General features: G+C 43.7%; 1 protein-coding gene across 1 annotated transcript in view; it reads left to right on the top strand.

Moving 5' to 3' along the window:
* SCUBE2 (signal peptide, CUB domain and EGF like domain containing 2) overlaps nucleotides 1–22,122 on the top strand; it is a 63,885-nt gene extending 41,763 nt beyond the window's left edge. The window contains 7 exon segments of the mRNA XM_073347526.1: nucleotides 7,430–7,600; nucleotides 10,270–10,437; nucleotides 12,056–12,217; nucleotides 13,532–13,729; nucleotides 16,400–16,552; nucleotides 20,610–20,689; nucleotides 21,611–22,122. Of these exon segments, the coding sequence (XP_073203627.1) occupies nucleotides 7,430–7,600; nucleotides 10,270–10,437; nucleotides 12,056–12,217; nucleotides 13,532–13,729; nucleotides 16,400–16,552; nucleotides 20,610–20,689; nucleotides 21,611–21,763 (1,085 nt within the window). The 3' untranslated portion in view covers nucleotides 21,764–22,122.
* The last annotated feature ends 306 nt before the right edge of the window (nucleotides 22,123–22,428 follow it).

Here is a 22,428-nt window from a genome sequence, read left to right as displayed (position 1 = left end):
AGCTACTGTGCTAGGCACCATAAAGACACATGGAAAAGGAGACACTTTGAACGCGAGGATGACTATGTAGCAAGAGATAGCAAGTCAGTGAATGGATTCAAGGACATAACAGGAGTAGGAGATAACTTTGGCAACAGGATTTTGAATAGACTGGTTCGAAGAGAAGGGAGCGGCAGAGGGACAGGAGCAGGTAGACTCTTGGCACGGATGGGGCTTTGTGGTGCGGATATTGAGTGAAGGGCAGATTGCGGTTCAGAAATTTCAAATATCCTAGTTAGAACAAAATAAATGTCTGGAATCTTAGGAGACTGCCTCTGAATAAAATTCACCTCAGTGCACACAGCCTGCTTTACAGAGTCACAGGGCCTTGTGCTGGCCCTCAATACTTGGATGTATTTATCACCTCTGAGTAGTGTCCAGACTATAAAAGGTGTCCGTTAAGTGGAAGGTAAAGGTGCAGCCTGTGCTGTAACAACTATTGGATTGGGTGCTCCAGTTAAAACTCTGGATTCTCTCATGTAGCTTAACCAGGAGTTGGTTTTGTAGACAGGAGAACTTTATTTAACTTAGTCTCTAAGGTGCCAGAAGTACTCCTGTTCTTTTTGCGAATACAGACTAACATGGCTGCTACTCTGAAAGCTGCTACAGTGTAGACTGGCCCTTACCTTCCATTTAGCAGCAATTCCTGCAATCTGGACATAATTCACATTCCCAGCCTTTTCCTTTCAGTTTTTTCCCTTCTGTTATAGCCTCTTCTGACTTATTTTTCTTTTTCCCTCAGTCTCAATTTTTCCTTTTCATTATTTTCCTCTTTTATATGCACTAATTTCTTTAGAATTAGTTTTTATTCCTTTATTCTGATTTCCCCCTCCAAATTCAATATTTGTTCTCTTTTTCCATAAATGACTCAATCCCTTCTTCACACAGTTGCTATTTTATCTCTTTTCCACTCTTATTTTCCTTGGTTTTCTTCCCTAACGTCTCATCTTCCTCAGGATTTTATTGTTTTTATTTATTTGATTACTTCCTTTTCCACGTTGCCTTGTTATTCTTAATTTTTTATCTCCTTTCTCCAGGCGTTGCCCTTATTTCTGTTTTAAATGTCTCCCCATCATTCTTTCCCTAAGCTTTTCTTCCCCCTTCACACTTTTTTGCTGGTGTTTAGAGTGGGGGTTAGAGAGTGGGTTGCTTTCTCCTCTGCAATCCCAGATGATTTCCCCCCCCCCCCTTCTCTTTGATTGTTAGGCAGAAGCTGAAACCTTGCAATGAGCAGGGAGGGATTCTGGAAGCTAATGCTTTAGCTTTATTTCAGATAGACAGATTGGTTGGACAAATATTATGTACAACAAGATAATAAGAGCAGCAATGAAAAAGACATGGCAGAGATTCTACCTACTCCCACACAATTGAATTCAGTTACATAGGCCCTGATTCAGCAAAGTACTTAAATATATGCTGATCTTCTACCATGAGCAGTCCCACAGAAGTTAAAGGCTGAATTAGGGCTATAATCTCTACATACCTGTAACAATCTCTTATTTAGTTGGTCTCCTTTTCAGTGATGGTTTTATTATATAATATATATTGTTGAAGGGGGTTCCAGTGAAAACTCTTCTGTTATGTTCAGCATTTGATGTCAGGAACCATTTTTTGAAGAAAACATTTTTTTTCCTCACCCTTCCTCTTTTAAGCTCCCAAGGTCCAAATTGGAGCACAATATGACATAAAATTCCTAGACTCGGGACACGACAGGCTATAGTAGAAAATCTGTTACTAGTGCAGTCTACCTTTCCTAAAGCTGGATGTTTGCATGTACATTCATGGTACATAGTTGTTGATGCTAAAAGCAAGGCCATCACTAGTTCAGGAGCATGGAATCTTCCATCTAAAGGCTGTTCGTTCAAATCCAGTTCAGGTTGACTGAAAGTTGATCTTTCTGTTCAACAGCTGATGGCTGTTTTGAGGTCTCGGTGCAGTTGAATTTCGTGGTCTTAGCCTGATGGTTCCATTTGTAGATATTGTTAAAGTGTGCTCTGTTAAAGAGATATCTAGACAGTTGTTAGAAAGAATTCAGTCTACTGGCACATAAGAATATGCAGCATTGAGTTAGTAGATTCAATAAAACTGTTGCCTTGCACTGCACATGGCTCCCAGTTTGCAGCTCTGAGAATGTAGCTCCTAAAACTTACCACAAAAACAAAATCCCCATAATTTCCCCTTTATTAGCAATCTTAGGACTTGAACAGGCATGGAGACTGAACTGCTTTCTTGCTCCTAGAGATGATCCTCCCCCACATCAGGCTTACGTCATTGTGCTGAAAGGGATGCGGGTTTGAAAGCTGTAACTTCAAGATGGGGTCATTCAGGGAAACTGGAAATGCCAAATGATCCTTGAGGAGATGGCGATTCATCATCCTGGAAGGTTTTTTGATGGCTTTATCTGCATGTCGAATATACGTCAGGGTGCCTGGTTACAGCAAGACTCTCCACTAATGTGGTTACAAACATTGGTTCTGTAGTGCAGACTGGACTTTCACCATGTTTCACTAAAGCCTTACTCTGACCAAGATCAAATGTCTAAACATTGACAGTTTCTTATCAGTGCCTAATTTACTTGGAATATTTGTATCGGAGAAGAGGGGGAGCAGTGGCTGACAACATCCATCAAGGGCCTCCTCTCCTACTGGGACATTTCCCAATGAGAGAGGGGAAGCCAACTCTTAACACTTTTTCCATTGCTTTGACAACTGTGCTGCTGATGTATTTTGGCTACATCATTCCAGTAGAGCTGCCTCCTTTGCGTACAGTGAACATTCTGTGTTGGATGTATGGTAGGTGCGGCACCCTGAACAGCCCAAGTGATGTGCGCAAGGCAAAGGTGACACAGCAGCTGGCACTGTTCCTTGAATTTCCCATAATGCATCAAGAGTGTCAGCATGCTCTGCTGCCTTGTAGTAACACAATGAAAGAGCATTCCATCTGGGGGTATGTGTGTGTCAAAATTAACAGCAGTCTCTTTAGTGGTCAGTAGGTGTGAATAGCTCTGGTATATTAGGGCCTGATTTGGGGAGGTGCTGAGCACCTCATCTTCTATGGAAGTTCATAACGTTGGTTGCTCAACACCATGCAGGTTTGTCTACATTACGGGGTTAAGTCGAACTAAGTTATGCAACTCCAGCTACGTGAATAATGTAGCTGGAGTCGACGTAGCTTAGGTCAACTTATTGCAGTGTCTACACTGCACTGGGTCAACGGGAAAAACTCTCCTGTCAACTTACCTTACGCTTCTCGTTCCGGTGGAGTACCAGAGTCGATGGGAGAGCGATTGCGGTCCACCTAAGACCCGCTAAATTGAACCCCCCGTTGGATTGATCACTGCAGCGTCGATCCACAGTAAGTGTAGACATGCCCTTAGTTTTGAGAGCGAATCCAAAGCAATAAGAAATCACCATTGAAAACACAGCGGATTCCCATTGTTTGCATGTTCTATGACACTGGGATTCTAAAAGACAAAGTATGAAAAATATGTTTAAAGAGAAACACAAAAGGCCTGTCTGCCTTTTCACTTGTTGCAATTAGTAAATGTATTTTCACACAGCTAAAATCCAACACATTACATTTTTTTTCACTTTTAGAGAGCTAACAGGCAATAAATTCTCAAAGGAGAGAGGAAAGTGCAGTTCATACTGCTAACCTGCTTGCTTTCATGATAATAGACATAAATCCCTAAGACACATCATCTCTCCATGTGACCGAAGTCTGTGAACTGTTAAAAACAATAACTTCAAGGATGCTGCTTAGGCATCAATTTGCATCAGTTATTTGTGATTTTCCTTATAAGTCAAGGCATGAATCTTAGGAAAATGGTTAGATGCTAGATCATGACCTCTTTTATGAAGTTCACTTTAGTCACTGAAATACCAAAGTATTTGTCAATAGAGTCAAATGCTCAAAGAATAAAATGCTGAAAAGAGTGGAAGAGTCTTTAAATGTCTTTGTAGCTAGTAATCCTGGCTCCCTGTGGGGGCTCCCCCCTTTTTTTCCATCCGAAAAGCTTTCACATATATTTTTTTAAAAACAGCTGCTTGAGATTCAAGAATGGGATTTTAATGGGCATTGAAGACAAACAAAGACAGCAGCTACAAAAATGAAGTCTACTAGAGGCAATTGCTCCTTTTGTTCATTTGAAGAAAAACAAGCAGGTTGCTGGGGGGAGGGGAGGAAGCAAAGAAAGCCAGTGGAATTCTTGATTTTGCCTTGTTTGCAAATCTTTAGACCTTGTTTTAAACCAGGTATTTCCCATATGTCATGGGACACCTTCTATTTTGTGGTTTTGTGAGATGAGAATCAAATTTTTAGCTTTATTTAAACAAACATTGGCACAAAAGAATTTGCGTTTAACATTTTTCTTAGGTTTCCTGCTTAGAGGATTAGTTGTGTCATTCTTACTACACAAATAGTGCCACTGATTTCTCTGGGTGATTTCTGTAGTCAGGTACAACTTGCCATGAGAAAGGAATGTATAATTGAGCCTAAAGAAAGATCTGTGTCCCTTGGATAACAAATCTTTTTGTTTAGCTACATACTCAGTTTGTTAGGCAGCAGATAAGTGACCCACATTTAGATCATCTGTAAATAGGAGATGGGGATGAATATGGGCTATGTCCTCTTACTGATCCATCGTGAATATCTGTGAGATTAAATAGTCTGATACATTGCACCATTTATCCACATAGAGTTATCTGGAATAAATACCCTATGTGTACTCGAGAGGGCTGGGGAACTCTTGCCTTCTAAGCAAGGAGGCATAAATCTTTGGAACCTGTTGGTGCTTCTTTAATTCTAATATTTAGATTTAATAATTAGCAGCTGTCAGATTAATGAATAGCTAAAGATGCATGAAAATGTAATTTTCTGATCATTGCTGTCATAGACAAGCAGGAGCTGTTTCAATCTTGCATCGTACGGCATGTCTCAGAGGAGACAGTGGATAGAAATACAGAGATGAATTTTTCTACAGACATTGTGAAAAGGTTTTTTAATACTTGATTTTCCCAAGCTGCACTTTTTGGGTACGTTTTTACCATTATTGAAACTAACTCCAAGAGGTGCTGAGCACTTTCAGTTCCTAGAGTGTAGTGGATCCTCAGCACCCCTCAGCATCAAGCGCTTTGTTAGCACAAAGGGGTTTGTTAGGTAACCAGCTGTTTCTAGTAACATCAGATATGAATAAGTGTGGAATGCTTGTCCCCTGAGTAAATGGACTTTGCACAGGGCCCGGTTCAGGAGTTGTTGGAGGCAAGATGTGGGTGGCTGTGTAGTTGGGCTTGTCTGTTATTACATTGATAGGTGCCAATATAAAAACATAACCAGCTAAACAGCCACTACCACAGACTACAGGTTGTGAGCCCCCCAAAATGAGGTTTATAAGCAGATTTAGGCAGCTTGCAGTTGCAGTGGCAATGCCCCGGCACTCCTAGATGTGTCTACAACCTCCCTTCACGTGGCACTCGGCTCCCTGGTGGGCAGGGGTTGTGGAATCCCCTAGTACAACCCTATACTTCCTGGGCCTGTGCGTAGCAGATCTACAGTGATACTGCTGAGCTTCAGGCCTATGTGGCCCCTCTGTGGCTGGAAGGGTTTCACCTCCACGCCGTTTAATTGATGAAAAACTAAGGGCTGATGGAGAGTTGAATGATGAGGTTTGTGGCTTGTTTTGTGAAATCTTTATCTCCCCTCCAAAAAGGGCTGAACATTTAATGTTTTCTCTCCATCATACTTAGCAAAACAACCCCCAGAATGATAAAATTATGGAGTGGGCAAGGGTTATGCACATAGGTGCAAGGCTGATTTGGGGATGCCATTTTGAAATTAATGCCCCCAACAGCAATGAGTGCCCAGGAAATTACTTCACAGCCTAGATGGTGGGGGGCTAAACTTTGCTCTTGGTTACACACCTGCAGTGAGACTGCAGGGATGTGACCAAAGTAGATTTTGGCTCTTGGTGAGCTACTGCCTGTCCTGTTGTTATTTTAGGGGGAAGGAGTTGATGTTTACAATGTTCCCCTTCTCTTTATGACATATACAATTTAAAAAGCATGTTTGTTAGAGCTGATCATGAATTTTCTCTCAAAATGTTTATTGATGGAAAATGTAGTTTTAGCAAAATTGAAGTTTTTTCCCTGGGAAAAATGCTGACATTTTTTGATTTGCAGTTGGGATATTCAGAGCTAAATATTTTGTTTTGGGTTGGGTCAAGCTGAAATGAAAGAATTTGATTTGTTGAACTGAATCAAAACATTTCATTTTGGGTCAGTTTGACATTAATCTGAGTCTCGCGCGCTTCTGTGGTTCTAGTTTGGGTGCCTTGTTCCCCCATTTTTTCTGTGGGGCAGATTCCCTGCCTGGACTACATCTCTTCTGACTCACCACAGTCTCCCCTCTGGTTGAGTCAACATGGTGCCTCATGGAAGTTACATGGTGATGCTGCACCATGGGAGATGTAGTCTGGTGAGCCTAGCCCATAGAGGACAATAGCGACCTCATGAGGCACTTGAATTACACCTCCCATAAGGCACGGCAGCTTTGGGGGGGGGCACAGTTTAACATAGAACTGAGTTGAAATTAAGCTTTCTGATTCAGTTCAACAAACAGAAATAAACTATTTAAATTTGTACTTCCTCCATTGTCAGCCCTTTGAAGCCTCTCCCCTGGTTTTAAACTGGCTCATGACCTTCTTCCTGATCCAGCACCATTTCTGACAATGGTATCCTTTGGGAGTTTTTTTGCTGGCTTTGTAAGAGGAGACTTAGTGCACTTTGAGGGCCAGATGTACCCTTTCGCTAATGGTGGTTGCAGATAGCTACCCTCACTAGCTTTAGTATGCCAGCTGAGGTAAGATCTCAGGGTGTGTCACAGTGGTACACACACAGCTCCGTGCAGCCACCAATGAGAATTGAGTGAGTTGCCAGGGCCAACTGCGTGCAAACCACCCGCCATGGTTGTGGCCGTCGGCTGTGCAGAGGTACTTCCTGTTGAACTCACCTTGTGCACCCCAGTGGGCACCATCAGACATGGCATATTGGACTAGATGGACCATGAGTCTGACCCAGTAGGGCAATTCCTATGTTTCAATGTCCCATATCTGTTCTGAAAATCAAAATAGTCTATACAGTCTGATGTGGTCTCTGTCGGTATGCACTATAGTAGAACCATTGGTTTTCTCTTTGTAGGGAATATTTCACTCTGCAAAATTCTAGAACATCCCCGCCCCTTGCATTTTCGTGGTTCTATTCTAGTGGGTTTGCCTTAGAGGTACAAGGCATCAATCTGCAAGTCATTCAGCAACCTGGTACCTGCCAATTTAACTTACTGGCTTTGAAGAACATAAATTGAATTTTGGTCACCAGATGTTTTTTCATGTTGTTAGCTAACTGCAGTGTCGGAACATACTATGATGGGGAACAAGAACTCTGTGTTTTATGCCCTAATGGAACATACCAAGATGAGGAAGGACAAATAACTTGTGAACCTTGCCCAAGTCCTCAGAACCTGGGAAACCAAAAATTAACTGGAGCTCGGGATATATCCAAATGTGGAGGTAAGGTTCTTACACCCTACAGAGCTAGAAAAGGCACAGAAATGATGCCGTCACTCCTTACTTCACTCACCTTGAAAGTATCATGTGTGCTATATAAGATCACCCAGCACTCAAAGGCCCCGGCAGTACCTGAGAACAATGGGGAAAGTTAAAAATGGAGTGGCAGCTGTGACTCAGAATTTCACTGCTTTTTGTATGTGATTCCAAAATATTGAATTCAAATCAGTTTCCTCCACAGTGGGTTTTACAGCACGTAACTACAGATGAAAGTGATTTGTGAAGACAAGTAATGTGCAAATGGCAAAGCTGCTGAGAAAAAGAGATCCAGTGGAGTAGATTTCATTCAGATATATTGTGTGTTCACATAGCTTCTGCCCTTGGATGAGTGCATAAGGCTTCCACTGAGCTCCTTGTGCATATCTAAAGACTGTGTTGGGCTGTTACTTTGTTCAGGGGGTGTATAATGTGAAGCTAGAGATCTAAGAAAAGTCTGGGGGGAAAAGTCGCACCTGATTTAAAAAATAAAATCTAAACCAGTAAAATAACTTCAGCAAAAAAGAAACAGTAAAGGAGAAGCACTTAGGAGGAAAGATGTTCTCACAGTTAGGTCATAGAACTGAGATACAGGAGATCGGGTTCTGTTCCAGATGTCTCTGCCACAGACTTCCTGTGTGATCTTGGCAAGTGACTTAGTCTGACTTTCAAAAGTGGTCATTGATTCTGGGTGCCTAAGTTGGCTACCTGCTTTTCAAAATTAACCTTACTATCCTTAACCTCTTCTGTACCTCATTTTTCTTGTCACTAAAATGAAAGTAGTTTGTGGGGGGGTTTTTAACCTCTTAGGGACGTTCTGAGGCTTAGTTCATTAATATTTGTGGGGCTCACAGACACTACAGAGATGTGTGTGCCATAGAAATACCTATAAAATAAAGAGGGACTTGAAAAGAGCCACGAGCAAATGAATGAGTATCCACAAAGTGCAGAAGGTTGGATAAAAGTGTTTTGTGTTGGAGAAATTAGAGTCAAGAATTAGGATGATATTTTTCTTCATTCAGTTTCAGTATAATGAGCCAGATAACATCACTTTATCTGCTGCCTATAATACACGAAGGAGAAGCTCATTATTAAACTGAATTTGTTAGCCATAAACAAAATTCTTCATCATTGATCATGACCAGTAGTTAATGTCCTTTTTGTTTTTTAGTCAAATATTTTGAAACGAAGCCAAGGCCAATTTAACTCCTTAACAAAACAGCCATTCACGGAATGATTTATTGGAGCTATAAACTAAAACTAACAACCGGTTTATTATCGCAACAGCTCTTTAAAAGGGCAAAATTTCTCAGCATGGCTGAACAACTGCAGCACGATTCTGTGTCATCCAGAGCAGTGTAATTACTTACCACTGTCATTGAAATCAGTTGCTCGCTACAAGTTTTGAAGACAGATTTTATTTCAGAGATTTCCATAAAGGATCCACAGGGTCGATAGAGAATCAGTTCCGTGAGGTAAATCCTACCTTCATACCGTAGCAGAGCAAAGCAATTCAGAGTGGAGACAATATCAAAGACCCAGAGTCTGAGGGCAAGAGTATTTTGAGTCACGGACTGTGGTGCAGTATGTGTTTGTATGGAGTTTAGCACAACCCCTGATCTGGATTGGGGTTTCAGGGTGATACAGTAATAAAGTGTTTGTTTAATTACTGATTATTAATAATAATCATTGTATAGAATAAAAATAAATTGTTAATTCTACAAAATCTGGGTTTCTGCTACTTATAGTTTCAGTGCTAGGTTAGTACAGCTGCCTGTTTTATAGACTCTGAGCTCATTAACAAAATGGCAGGAGAGTCTACATAATCTGCAGCTATATGACTTAAAAATGCTATTAGTGGGCTAGCCCCATTGAGACTCTTCTATAATGAAATGTGAAACTCCTCACACCAGGTTCACTGAAGAGTTCACCAATGTTTGTGAACCAGTCAGTGTTCATTTTGATGTTACAATAGGCAACTTCTATGGGGCAGGTGCTGGCTCTTGCTTCCATTTAAATGAGAAAAGCCACAGGCAGCAGGGGAGCAGTGCTGTACTTTAATTGCAGCTACTGGGCCCTAATTCTCGCTCCCTAAAATCTGTGGAGTTCCAGCTCAGCAAGCCTCTCCCCCGTATAGCAGTGGATCAGAGTGGGACTTTGTTTTGGAGTACCTCCTGTGAGTTGTACCGGCAGCCTCCCTTGCTTGATTACTTGTGTCACATGCCCAGAGAGTTGTGTGTAGTTGTGTAGTTGTGTGCAGGCAATCAGGGCTGAAAGAAAATGGGTGCAAAATAACACTGCATTTTTCATGCTTTCATTTGTGTCCATTTTGGAGACAAAAGGAAAAAGGGCTGGAATGTTGTCCTACAATTTTGAAGCAACATGTAGCAAAAATAGAACCAATTTTATTCCAAACATCATTGTATTAAAGCCTGTAAATGATTCCAGCCACGTACTTATTAAGATCTTATTTCAACCCATGTTTTGTTGCATAAAATTGGTTTCAGACTTTCATACTCCATACTTATGACCAAATGATTTGCACCAGCTGAGGAGCAGGTGCGTAATATTCGTTCAGCCATGATACAGCTTCCATAAAGTTCAGGTTTATGCTAATGTGTATTTATGTTCTCTAGGTCAGTGCTCACGGGGTGAATATTCCTCTGATGGCTTCAAGCCCTGTCTGCCTTGTCCCTTTGGAACATACCAACCTGAAGCTGGCCGGACAGCCTGCTTTCCATGTGGAGGAGGCCTGACAACAAAATACAGTGGTGCATCAATGTTTCAGGACTGCGAGACGAAAGGTAAGATCAAGAAGAGATACAATGAACTGCAGTGCTTTGAGAGACCAACACTGTCCCTGTTGTTATGAATGCTAAAGTTTAAAAGGGCAAAATATGTCCCCTTTTTAAAGCTATCGTTTCCCAGCATTCTCACACTTGAGTGTCATGCCCCTGGCTCAAGTCATGTGGGAGCTCTCTTACATCTCAAGTTTTTGGCATTTTGGGACTACCAGATGGTCTGGCAGATATCTTGAACCTGGTCAATGATTTGTCATGACGATCTGTGAAGACAGATAGAAAAGAACATAGGAAAAACCAGGTATTAATCTCAAGGACAAAGGAGAGCTGACTGTCTCTGAGTGATGGCTGGCAGCAAGATGGTCCCCTTAGTACCAGAATGGATGGATGCACAAGGGAGCCACACAATCATAACACCACCAACCCTTTGGGATCACAGAGGCCAAAGTACCCAAACTGGCTATAATGTTAATTATGTGCTGACTGGAAACCACAGAAGCAGCTAAAGGAATCCAGGGTCTGACTAAAGAGCAGTAGGTTCTGAGAGATGGATCCACAACAGTCAGAACCATTGACTAGCTCCTGCAGGAAGGGAGTCCTTTATGACCAGGCTGAAAATGGAATTAGCCAGGATGCTCTGGAGCATGATTAATGGGCATCATGTGGGTCAGAAGCCCCCCTGAAAACTTGAGTTAAGGGAGGTCCCACATAATTGGCACTTGAGCCCCAATGCCTGTGACCTACGATGAGAATCCTGTGGTGATGATATTTTAACCACAAAGGAGTTTCTTGTTAACATTTGCATTAAAAATCATAGGTTTAATGTAAGCAGCATTGTATTTTTTTTTTTGCAAACAGTAATCAAAATTGGTTCTAATGGAGATGTATGGGATGTAAGTCCTGTGCAGGATTTTGCCCCACATCCTTACAAGTTCAGGAGTCATATGTAACCAGGGGGCAGGGGTTATAATGCATGATTCTAATATAGATTATTCTATATTATTCTAAGAGTGTTGTTATGGGAGTATAGCGTAATATGTGCATTAGTCATTGCATAAGACCTGCAAAAACAAGTGTACAAATCATGAAGGGCCAAATCCTCCTCCCCTTAATCATGGTGCGTAGTGCCCTACTAGACAATGAATTTCAGCAAGTCTGTTCAGGTAGTACTGTACTTCTCAGTATAAATAAGTGTGGCAGAATTGTTCCGTTGATATATGAATATACAGTTGATTTGCCATGTGTAAAACTATCAGGGTTGGACCATTTAATGAAATGTTCTTTTTTTCACTATCTGTTATTTACTTCCCCCCCACCCCCTTGCTCCTCACAGACAGACAGATACACATTCTTTCTCTTTCTTTCTGCTGTTTCTCACTTCTAGACAGGAACTAGCATGTGGCACTGTGAGCTATATTTGTGGTCTCACAAAAAGAGCTATGATATTGGAAATGCAGTAAGGAGCCTAGTACGCCTTCATTTTATTGCTGTAGCTCCACACAAGTATAACATTAGTTATTTACTTAGCTTATAATAAGTCCTATAAAAACATACATAAAGCTACTTTCTAGTGTCATAATCGCTTTTGGTAACTGTACTACATGTTTACAAACCCCTACAGTTCAATGTTCACCTGGTCATTTTTATAATACTACAACTCACCGATGTATTCGCTGCACAGTTGGGACCTACCAACCTGAGTTTGGTCAAAATTATTGTATTTCATGCCCTGGAAACACCACGACTGATTTTGATGGATCAACAAACATAACCCAGTGTAAAAGTAAGTATCACAAATGGATTTCTCAGCCAGTTAGAAATGAAACAGGTCAGAGTCATTAGCATCCAAAATGAGAGTTGTAGGGATTGAATTCAGATTTGGTGCAAGTGGGCATAACCACAGGGAAGTCACAGGAGTTGCACCTGTTTACACCACAAGTGAGTTACGTCCCTAGATGACTTATTGAGGCATCTAGCTCTGTGAATGAGGCTTGTAGTATTATTGTGCTAACAATCATTAATTTTGCCAGTCTGCACATAAGATCAACCCTGGGAGTGTTGGGCCGCACTTGGGTACTGCTGGTAGATCTTGGCTTTGCCATGTAATGCAAGAGATTTGGTTGGGTTCTTAGTCTCCTTTTCTCTCTCCCTGGGCTAGCAGGGGGAAGGAATGCGGCTCAGGCAACTCACTCTGCTCTCTGGGCTTCTTAACAGTAACCTTTCCAGCTTATTACAGAACAGGCCCAAAGGGAGTCCCTGTTGGTTTCTGAATAATGGTGGCTGCAATGTAGGAAGATGAGGGCATAAAGCAAGGAGAATGAGGGGAAGAGAAAATCCTCTGATGAAACCCTGACTATATATATCTGCTTCTGGTAGCTGCATCTCTTCGTAAACGAAGGGCTGCAGTTGTAGGGCATGCCACAGCCTTAACAATATTATAAGGCAGCAAGTGCCCAGACCCGCCCAGGTGCACAAGAAGAGTGTTCAAAACATCCTGCATGGGGGCTAGTCACAATCCCAGTTTTTCTGCATTCGTTTCTGCAAAAGAGGTAGGGAGGGGACTCAAGGTCATGGCCTTGCATCTCCCCGACAGCAGCCAATGGAGCAGGTCTGGTATAGGAGGCATGCACACTGCACCCTCTGAATGGATGGGGCAGAATTCACTCTGTCCTGAGCTGTTGCAGACATTGTGCATCATATATTTGAATTTCCAATACCTTACACCCTGTGTAGTTACTTACCCCTGTGTAAAGCTGAGTATAAAAATGTTACCCTGGATGGGAGCGAGTGGAGAACTCTGACACGGTCGTGTCTTACATCCCCTTTGCAAGCGGCTGTAGCCTCACAGCCACCATATGCCTCTGTGCTAATAGTTCTGCTCCTAATTTTATTTTTCAGCCTGGATCTCACTATTTAAAGAAACAAAGGCAAAAGCAGGGACCAGTTTGATGTGCAGCTGACAGAGGGGTTCACCTGTTTCATATGCAAACAGAAATGGGTTCATATGTCTATTGCTTTTGCTGACAATGACTGTAGAGAAGGCTCTAGATATCCCTCTCCTCATTCCCCGGCCCTGGGTGACGTGTTCCTTTTTCAGATAGACACTGTGGAGGTGAACTTGGAGATTTCACTGGATATGTTGAATCCCCAAACTATCCTGGGAATTACCCTGCGAACATTGAATGTACGTGGACTATAAATCCACCTCCTAAGCGCCGCATTCTGATTGTGGTTCCAGAAATATTTCTGCCAATAGAAGATGAATGTGGAGACTACCTGGTGATGCGAAAAAGTTGTAAGTCTGAAATATCTTCCAAACCATATAATGTCTGTCTTTCCAATGGACCTCAGGGTGAAGAACAGAATTCTCCTGCTTATTCCACGCCTGGTGCATAAACTAAAAACCAGTCACCTAAAGCCTAGTTCTAAAGAGTAGAGAAATAGGTTTCATTTGACAATGAATTTGGAAATCCTTTCCAACATCCTTTCCATCATCATGTGGAATTGGGTCCAGATGAATCGAGGGCCTAAAGCTGAAATGTGCCATTGTGAGAAACCTTCATATAGCATTTGTAAGGGTTGATGAACGGTAAAGAGTTATGGGTACTTTTACCTCTAGGTGAGCCCTGCCCAGGTTGGACTGGATCGAATACTAATACCATCCGGATTGAGACCCATTCCACTTGGACCAATCAACAAGATGAAATTCAATAAAGACAAGTGCAAAATACTACACTTAGGAAGGAAAAATTAAATGCACAATTACAAAATGAGGAATAACTGGTGAGGTGGAGGTACCGCTGAAAAGCATGTGGGGGTTGTAGTGGATTAGAAACTGAACATGAGTCAACACTGTGATGCAGATGAGGAAAGGACTAATATTCTGGGTGTGTTAACAGGATTATCGTATGTAAGACACAGGAGATAATTGTCCCGCTCACCTCTGCACTGGTGAGGCTTCAGCTGGATTGCTGACCAGTTCTGAGCGCCACACTTTCAGAAAGATGTGAATAAACTGGAGAGAGTCCAAAGGAGAGCAACAAAAATGATAAAAGGTTTAGAAAACCTGACCTGTGAGGAAAGGTTTAAAAAAAGCTGGGCCTGTATACTCTTGAGTTAAAAAAGACCCGGGGAACCTGATAACAGTTTTCAAATATGTTAAAGGTTGTTATAAAGAGAGCGGTGATCAGTTGTTTTCCATGTCCATGAAAGGTGGGACAAGTAGTAATGGGCTTTATCAGCAGCAAGGGAGATTTAGATTAGATATTAGGAAAAGCTTTTTCACTACAAGGGTAGTTATGCTCTTGAATAGGCTTCCAAGGGAGGTTGTGTAATTCCCATCATTGGAGATTTTTAAGAACAGGTTGGACAAACACCTGTCAGGGATGCTTGAGGCTTACTTGGTCCTGCCTCCGGGCAGGGGGCTGGACTTGATGACCTCTCAAGGTCCCTTCCACCCCTGCATTTCTGAGTCTATGATTCTACATGTGCTGTGGAGAAACCATTTCAGTTTCTGGCACTGGCACATTTCACAAGCAATATGTTTTAAGAAGCTAAAAGAAAATAAGAAAAAAATGTTTTATGAAAATAATTATGGAGCCAAGTTACATGGTCAGGGTATGAGCAAGCCTCCCATTTGCTTCACAGGGATCAAGGTGGCAGAGGCCCTCTTACCAACTGCAGGTCACCTGGCAAAGAAAAAACAGAGCATGCACTGACCAGTCACTCCCTGGATGCCCCCCCCTCCACAAAGCATTCATTGGACTACTGTAGGGCTGTAGTAACACCTCTCACGCTGCACAGCGCCAGTGGGATAAAGAAGCTTGAACTGAGCACTGATGTGATTCTGTTAAGGGATTATGGAGATCGGACACGAGCACTCTGTCCACAAACAAAAACTCAATTCCTGCAGCTCTGATTCCCTGGTGCCTGCACTCAGGATATGTCTACGCAGCAGAAGCTGGCTTACCTGAGCTTGGTTGAATCCAGCTAGCACAGGTAACAAGCAGTGAACACAGCACAGTGCAGGCTTCTGAGAGAGGAAGTGACCAGAACACCTACCCAGGGTCTGTGCTGCGCTTGTACTACCCATTGCTTGTTACCTGCGCTAGCTGGATTCAAACTAGCTCAGGTAGGCTAGTCCATGCACAGCTTTTTGCTGTGTAGACATACCCTTAGGCACTGGTCTGGGCTGTCTCCTGATTCAGTCAGCCTGCTGCACTGCCAGATAACATGTGGTCTGGGAGATTGCACCTTCCAGAGGCCAGATGAATTTTCTGTGCAAAGAACCCTAAAGTATTCAACTAATAACTGCAGTTGTCCTTTCAATTAGACTCTTGGGGTGGAAGTTGGCCTCCTGTAGCTGAGAGCAGAATTTGGCTCTGGCTATTGCCCAAAACAGTTCAGACTAACAGCAAAATCTTGGCACATTAATGCTTGCAAAATGAGGTGTAAACTGCACTTATTTAACTTGTATTCCTGTTATTCTCCTACCATAAAAGCATTTTTGTCACTATAGGTTAGTGTGTTTTTTAATCACTAAGTAACTGAAGAGTTAAGAACATAAGAACGGTTCTACTGGGTCAGACCAAAGGTCCATCTAGCCCAGTATTCTGTCTTCTGACAGTGGCAAGTGCCAAGTGCCCCAGAGGGAATGAACAGAACAGGTAATCATCAAGTGATCCATCCCCTGTCGCTCATTCCCAACTTCTGGCAGTGACACCAGAGGCTAGTGACACCATTCCTGCCCATCCTGGCTAATAGCCATTGATGGACCTATCTTCCATGAATTTATCTAGTTCTTTTTTGAACCCTGTTATGGTCTTGGCCTTCACAACATCCTCTGGCAAAGAGTTCCACAGGTTGACTGTGCATTGTGTGAAGAAATACTTCCATTTATTTGTTTTAAACCTGCTGCCTATTAAGAGTTGCCTGACAGCTGCGTATTGTACATTTTCTTTGGAAGCTTCCTCCAATTCTGTGACCACATATGAAACCTGCCAAACCTACGAACGCCCTATAGCTTTCACATCTAGGTCTAAAAAACTGTGGATCCACTTCAAGTCAAATGAAGGGAATAGTGCCAAAGGATTCCAGGTGCCTTATGTAACATACGATGGTAAGTGGCTATTAACAGGTGATAAGTAATGTAGAATATTACAGTGGGAGCATGAACCTTTCAATCCCTGGAGGGTAGGAGGAGCACATTGTAAAACTGATAGAACTCTCAAAAAATGGAACCCTTGCAGTTTGGGGCATTGATACTTAGTCTATGTTTATTGCTGGTCTAACATGAGGGCCATGAGAATGTTAGCATAGACTGGCTGTTGGCATTTTTACCACTGTATTGTCAAACTCTGCTCAGAGACAGTCTAGACTTGACTAGGTGGCTAAAACGCTTCTGGCTGGTGTATGCTAGTGCTTCCATTCGTGCTATGCTAGCACTGATGGCTCTGCAAAAATGTCAGTGTATACAAAGCCCTAGGCTTGCTTTGCCCTGTTGTTTCACAAACATTTTGGGAGGAGTTTTAGAGCCCTCCCCCCCTTTTTTTTTGCATTGAGTTTGACTGACTTTACTTCTGTTAGAGTTTGCTTTTATTTATTTTTAGTGCACTTTTCTTGCATCTAAACATAGAAAGTTTTTTGCATACTTATATATTGTAATATTAACGTATTTCCAGTGACAAAAAATATGATTCTGTGCTTATCTGGCATTAAATTGACTTAGCTGAATGGTTGGATGAGCAGAGGACTTGTTTATGTGCAATTACATCAACTCCCACCCTGTACTGCAGATTATGACAGTCTGATTGTCAGCTTGTAAAATTTTCCAACAAGAACCTTCATACTTTCTCTTTCACTTCTGTGCATAAAGACTTACGCACTGAAATCTTCATCCCTGACATGGCCAAATTTGGTCTTGCTGCACTCAGTGGTATTCATTTCAATGGGTTCTGATCAGCTCTCACTGAAGACAATGGAAGCTGTATCAGGGCCTTTATAATAAGTAGCAGTTTCTATAGCAATAGGCATCCTAGCAATACCATAGTTATAAATTTAGATAGCTTGATAGCTTGAAAATGGACCAGGGGACTTAAGCCTGTTTCCAATAACAGCCCCCAGCGCCGGTAGCTACACCTCTCGTGGAGGTGGGGTTTTTTTAGAGCGCTGGCTCTGCCATGACTAGCGTTGCCAGTGTAGACTAGCCCTGAGTAACTTTACACAGTGACAAGTATCAAAGGGGCAGCCGTGTTAGTCTGAATCTGTGAAAGCGGCAAAGAGTCCCGTGGCACCTTACATACGTATTGGAGCATGAGCTTTCATGGGTGAATACCCACTTCGTCTGATGCATGTAGTGAAAATTTCCAGAGGCAGGTATAAATATGCCAATGAAGCGAGCTGTCGCTCACAAAAGCTCATGCTCAAATAAATTGGTTAGTCTCTAAGGTGCCACAAGTCCTCCTTTTCTTTTTGCAAATACAGACTAACAGGGCTGCTACTCTGAAACTTTTCAAAAGGAGAGATTAGGCTTCAGTTTGGCGCAGGTAGCCTGGCTTTTCCTCTCTCTCTATACAGCATACACCAAACTCCCTGCCCCGCAGAGGGGAATCCATCTGGCAATTGGTCTGTAGCTGTTCCCTTCCCCGAGGGGAATGTTATTAGTGTTTTAAGGTGAAAAGGAGGGAGGGTGTCGCGGGGGGGGGGGGGGAGCGGGGAGAAGCAGCAGCAGGATGAGGAGGGGAGCGGCGACAGCTGCATGGCAGGTGTGGGGGGGCAGGTGGCGGGGAGGGGTTTGTCAGGGGGGTGAGGAGGCGAGCAGCAGCTGGGCGAGCGGCCGGGGGGAGGAAGTGAGCGGAGGGGGGACCTCAGCAGGGGAGCGGCGAGTCAGCGGTGGGCAGAGGTGGGACCTGGGGCAGAGCAGGGGGGTGGAGTGTGGGCGGGGTTGCGGCGGAAAAGGCGGGACGAGGAGCCAGCCTCCCACGGGGAAAGTTTCCCCCAGCGCCCATGGTGCTGCACGTTCACGCCAGTGCCCTATTAACGCCAAAGCGGGGCTTGACTGGGGACTGAAGGGAATTACCTGGCGGGAACCCGGCCGAGCTCCGGCTGCGGCGCTGTAGAAAGGCAGCCGACGGTGATTCACGGAGCGTGCAGGGAGCCGGGGACACCTCAGCGGAGGGGAAGGAGGGAGCCGTAGCAGAGGGCAGCGCAGCTAAGAGATCCCCTTTGGTGCCGTCTCTCCTGAAGCTCACAGGCTTTGGTGGAGGCTGGCGGGCTGAGGCAGTGGAGTGCTGCAGGTAGCAACACCTCCCCGCCGGCATTTCTGAGGAGGAGGAGGAGAGGTGCTCCCCGTGCCCTTCTCTCCTACCCTGCAATGGAAGATGCACCAGGACTCAGCCCCCTCCCAGGGGCTGCCTGCTGTCTCCGTTCCTGTGGCTGTGAGAGGAGGTGGGGGGCACCCTCTTCCTCCCAACAACCTCTCCTGTCAGCAGCCCCTTTCCTTTGGCGGCAGGGATGCACATCCGATGAGCCTCAGGAAGCTGGTCAGGCTGTCCTGCTCACAGGGCTGGATTTACACTTTCCGTGCCCCTAGGCACAGCATCTTCAGCCCTCCTCCCCCACCCCCGCCTACAGCTGACCTTCGTGTTTTCCCTAAAAAATGAAACCTTTAACCCACTTGTAACTTTTAGGTGCCCCTAGAATGCCGGCGACCCTAGGCACATGCCTACTGTGCCCAATTGGAAATCCGACCCTGACTGCACGCATTCATCTCCTTCACCCTTAACCCCAGCCTCATGCTTACCCTCGAAACTTCCCAAAGCTCAGCCCTTAACCTGGACCCCAGGGGAGAAATCCCGGCTCCTTTGAAGTCAATGGCAAAAACACACATTGACTTCAGTGGGGCCAGAGCTTCACCCCCCCGCCCCCCGGGTGTCTCCTCTGCACCTGTGTCACTCTTGGTGAGGTTGGACTTAAGGCTTTGTCAGACAGTGTGAGCTAGGTGTAACATTTCCCTGTACCCACTGGTGGGCTGCAGTGTCTCACTTACAGTGAGTAATTCATTGGTTGGGGGAAGACCTCACCCTTAGCTTGGAGTTTCCTTCCTTTTAAGGCTTTTGTTGCCTGGGAGGGTTTTGCCCAGGCTCAACTGTAACTGCCCTTTAAGAAAGTTTTTGATTATAATATGAAAAATCCAGCAAAAGATTCAGAATATTTAAAGATGGATTTTGTGTGGATTTCTTTAGCAACATAATAAGTTTGAAGCATGCCACATGGTTACAATTCATAGAGCTGTCCCCAGGTTGCTGCTTCTTTCTCTTGCCTTTGACAGATTGATGATGAATAGCTCAGCTTGTGACCTCATAATAAATAGTACAGTGTATTTATAGGTCATTTGAAAAACCAAAGATTGCTAATTTGAGAGCCAGATGTTTGGTGTTACATGTGAACCTACACGCTCACATCCTCCCTGTTGCATCCAGTGGCCAGCAGCTCACTCATGTGTTAAGGGAAGAATGTGGCCCTCATTGATTATGCAGCTGAGTCTAACAGGCAAATGATTATATCATAAAAAGAAAAGGAGTACTTGTGGCACCTTAGAGACTAACCAATTTATTTGAGCATGAGCTTTCGTGAGCTACAGCTCACTTCATCGGATGCATGCCGTGGAAACTGCAGCAGACTTTATTTATACACAGAGAATATGAAAAAATACCTCCTCCCACCCCACTGTCCTGCTGGTAATAGCTTATCTAAAGTGATCATCAGGTGGGCCATTTCCAGCACAAATCCAGGTTTTCTCACCCTCCACCCCCCCACACAAATTCACTCTCCTGGGCTATCACCAGCAGGAGAGTGAATTTGTGTGGGGGGGTGGAGGGTGAGAAAACCTGGATTTGTGCTGGAAATGGCCCACCTGATGATCACTTTAGATAAGCTATTACCAGCAGGACAGTGGGGTGGGAGGAGGTATTTTTTCATATTCTCTGTGTATAAATAAAGTCTGCTGCAGTTTCCACGGCATGCATCCGATGAAGTGAGCTGTAGCTCACGAAAGCTCATGCTCAAATAAATTGGTTAGTCTCTAAGGTGCCACAAGTACTCCTTTTCTTTTTGCGAATACAGACTAACACGGCTGTTACTCTGAAACCTGTGATTATATCATGTGTCCCCAACAGAGGATTACCAGGAGCTAATAGAAGACATAGTTCGGGATGGTAGACTCTATGCATCTGAAAATCATCAAGAAATACTTAAGGTACATTTCCTCTATTAAAGCTTTGGTATGAGAATTAATGGAGAGATTAATACAGAATTGTAAATTACACTTTCTTGTGCTATTGAAGTTACTTCCCCACATGGGATTCACTCCACTGAGGCCCTCTCTTGGACTGTCTGCATGAGCAACATTAATGTCTTCCAAGACCCCTATGCTAGCCCTATAGGTCCAAGCCACTTCAGGGAAGTGCTAAATCGGTGCACACCCCTTCCCAGGCCTCAGCATCAATAAAGCCCCCTGCCTAGATGTGGACAGAGCAGCTGCACAAGGGTGCCTATGCATCTCTTAAGCTCCAGGAAAAGGATCTCCAGGCTGGCTTCACATAGGCCATCTTGGAAGGCTGCAGTGGGAGCAAGCTTGGGAAGGGGGACATAGGCCTACATCTACTTGGATCCAATGCCCTGCACAACTGGCACGGAGAGACAATGGTTGCTATTTCAGCTCACAGAATAGGAGCCTTGAAGGAGGGAGTGAGGGCCCTGCAGTTATTAGCCCTGGATTGGAGAGACTGATCTCACTTCTCTGACACACATCACACTCCACCTTTTACAGAGCCCAGTACTCAGGTAGGTGGAGTAGATTTCACCCAAAAAGCACGTTTCTCCTGTCAGAACTGAACTCAGTATTCTGCTTTCTGTACATGCTTGGATCTGCCAGTATTGAAATAAAGGCTGGGGTGAAAGCCTGGCTCCACTGAAGTCAGTGGCAAGATTTCACCAGGATTTCACTCCAGCTGTGTAGATCTGAGAGCCCACATTAGTGACTGGAAAGAAAAAAATTCAAGGCCATTGCCTATATTAAAACAATCTGCTATGGAATCATTGGGGATTAAGTGTTGGTGATTCTGAATGTAACTAGTCTGTTCATTGACAGTAAAAAAATCTGCCTTACCTTTTTCAGGATAAGAAGCTGATAAAGGCATTGTTTGATGTCTTGGCACATCCACAGAACTACTTCAAGTACACAGCACAAGAGTCTAGAGAGATGTTCCCACGATCCTTTATTCGACTGCTGCGCTCTAAAGTTTCCAGATTTTTGAGGCCTTACAAATAACCGGTCCTACATTTTGAACACTAAACAGCCCCTAATGATGCAGCAGAGCATTGGGATGGATGAGGCTGTGTCTGAGTGTTTTGCACACTGGCAGAGAGACTGCAGGGAAGATCTCCAATTAGTTCTTTTGCAGAGTATGGCTTTCATAGCTAATATAAATGTTTTTGGTAAACAGAATTTTGATTCCTTTCCAGATGATCCCTTTCAGGTCACAAGATGCTCTCCGGGTTAAATGTCTGTTGGATTAGAGACTGGCAATGTTTTCTGTAATTAAATGATGCCAGGCATGATCTCTTCAGAGCTCTGTCCTGTTGCTGCATCAGTAACACAAAAGCTAATAAATGTGGACGTGCTAAGTACTGCCGTGTGGCTCTGGGCTGTAATTAAGGCTTGTCACCTCCAGAAAGCTGGACTCACATTCAGTCTGGTTGAAAGTGAAAACAAGTTTGATGTCCCTCTCAAACCTTCACTGCCAGGAAATTCAGAGCAGAGGTTGAAATGGTCTTAACCCAAACCAGTGAATCCAAGTTTTGCACAAGATTTTCTCTCTGTGTGTCATACTAGATATAGTACCTATGCATGGCAAAGTAAACTAAGGATGAAATTTCAGCCTGAACTCTATGGAACAGATTTACCACTGCATTGCTCCAGTTTCTGCTGATGTC

This window comes from Lepidochelys kempii, chromosome 6 (genome assembly GCF_965140265.1).
Source record: "Lepidochelys kempii isolate rLepKem1 chromosome 6, rLepKem1.hap2, whole genome shotgun sequence".
NCBI classification, from domain to species: Eukaryota; Metazoa; Chordata; order Testudines; family Cheloniidae; genus Lepidochelys; species Lepidochelys kempii.
The sequence above is the reverse complement of the archived record's forward strand: the minus strand, read 5'-3'. Positions and strand labels throughout refer to the sequence as shown.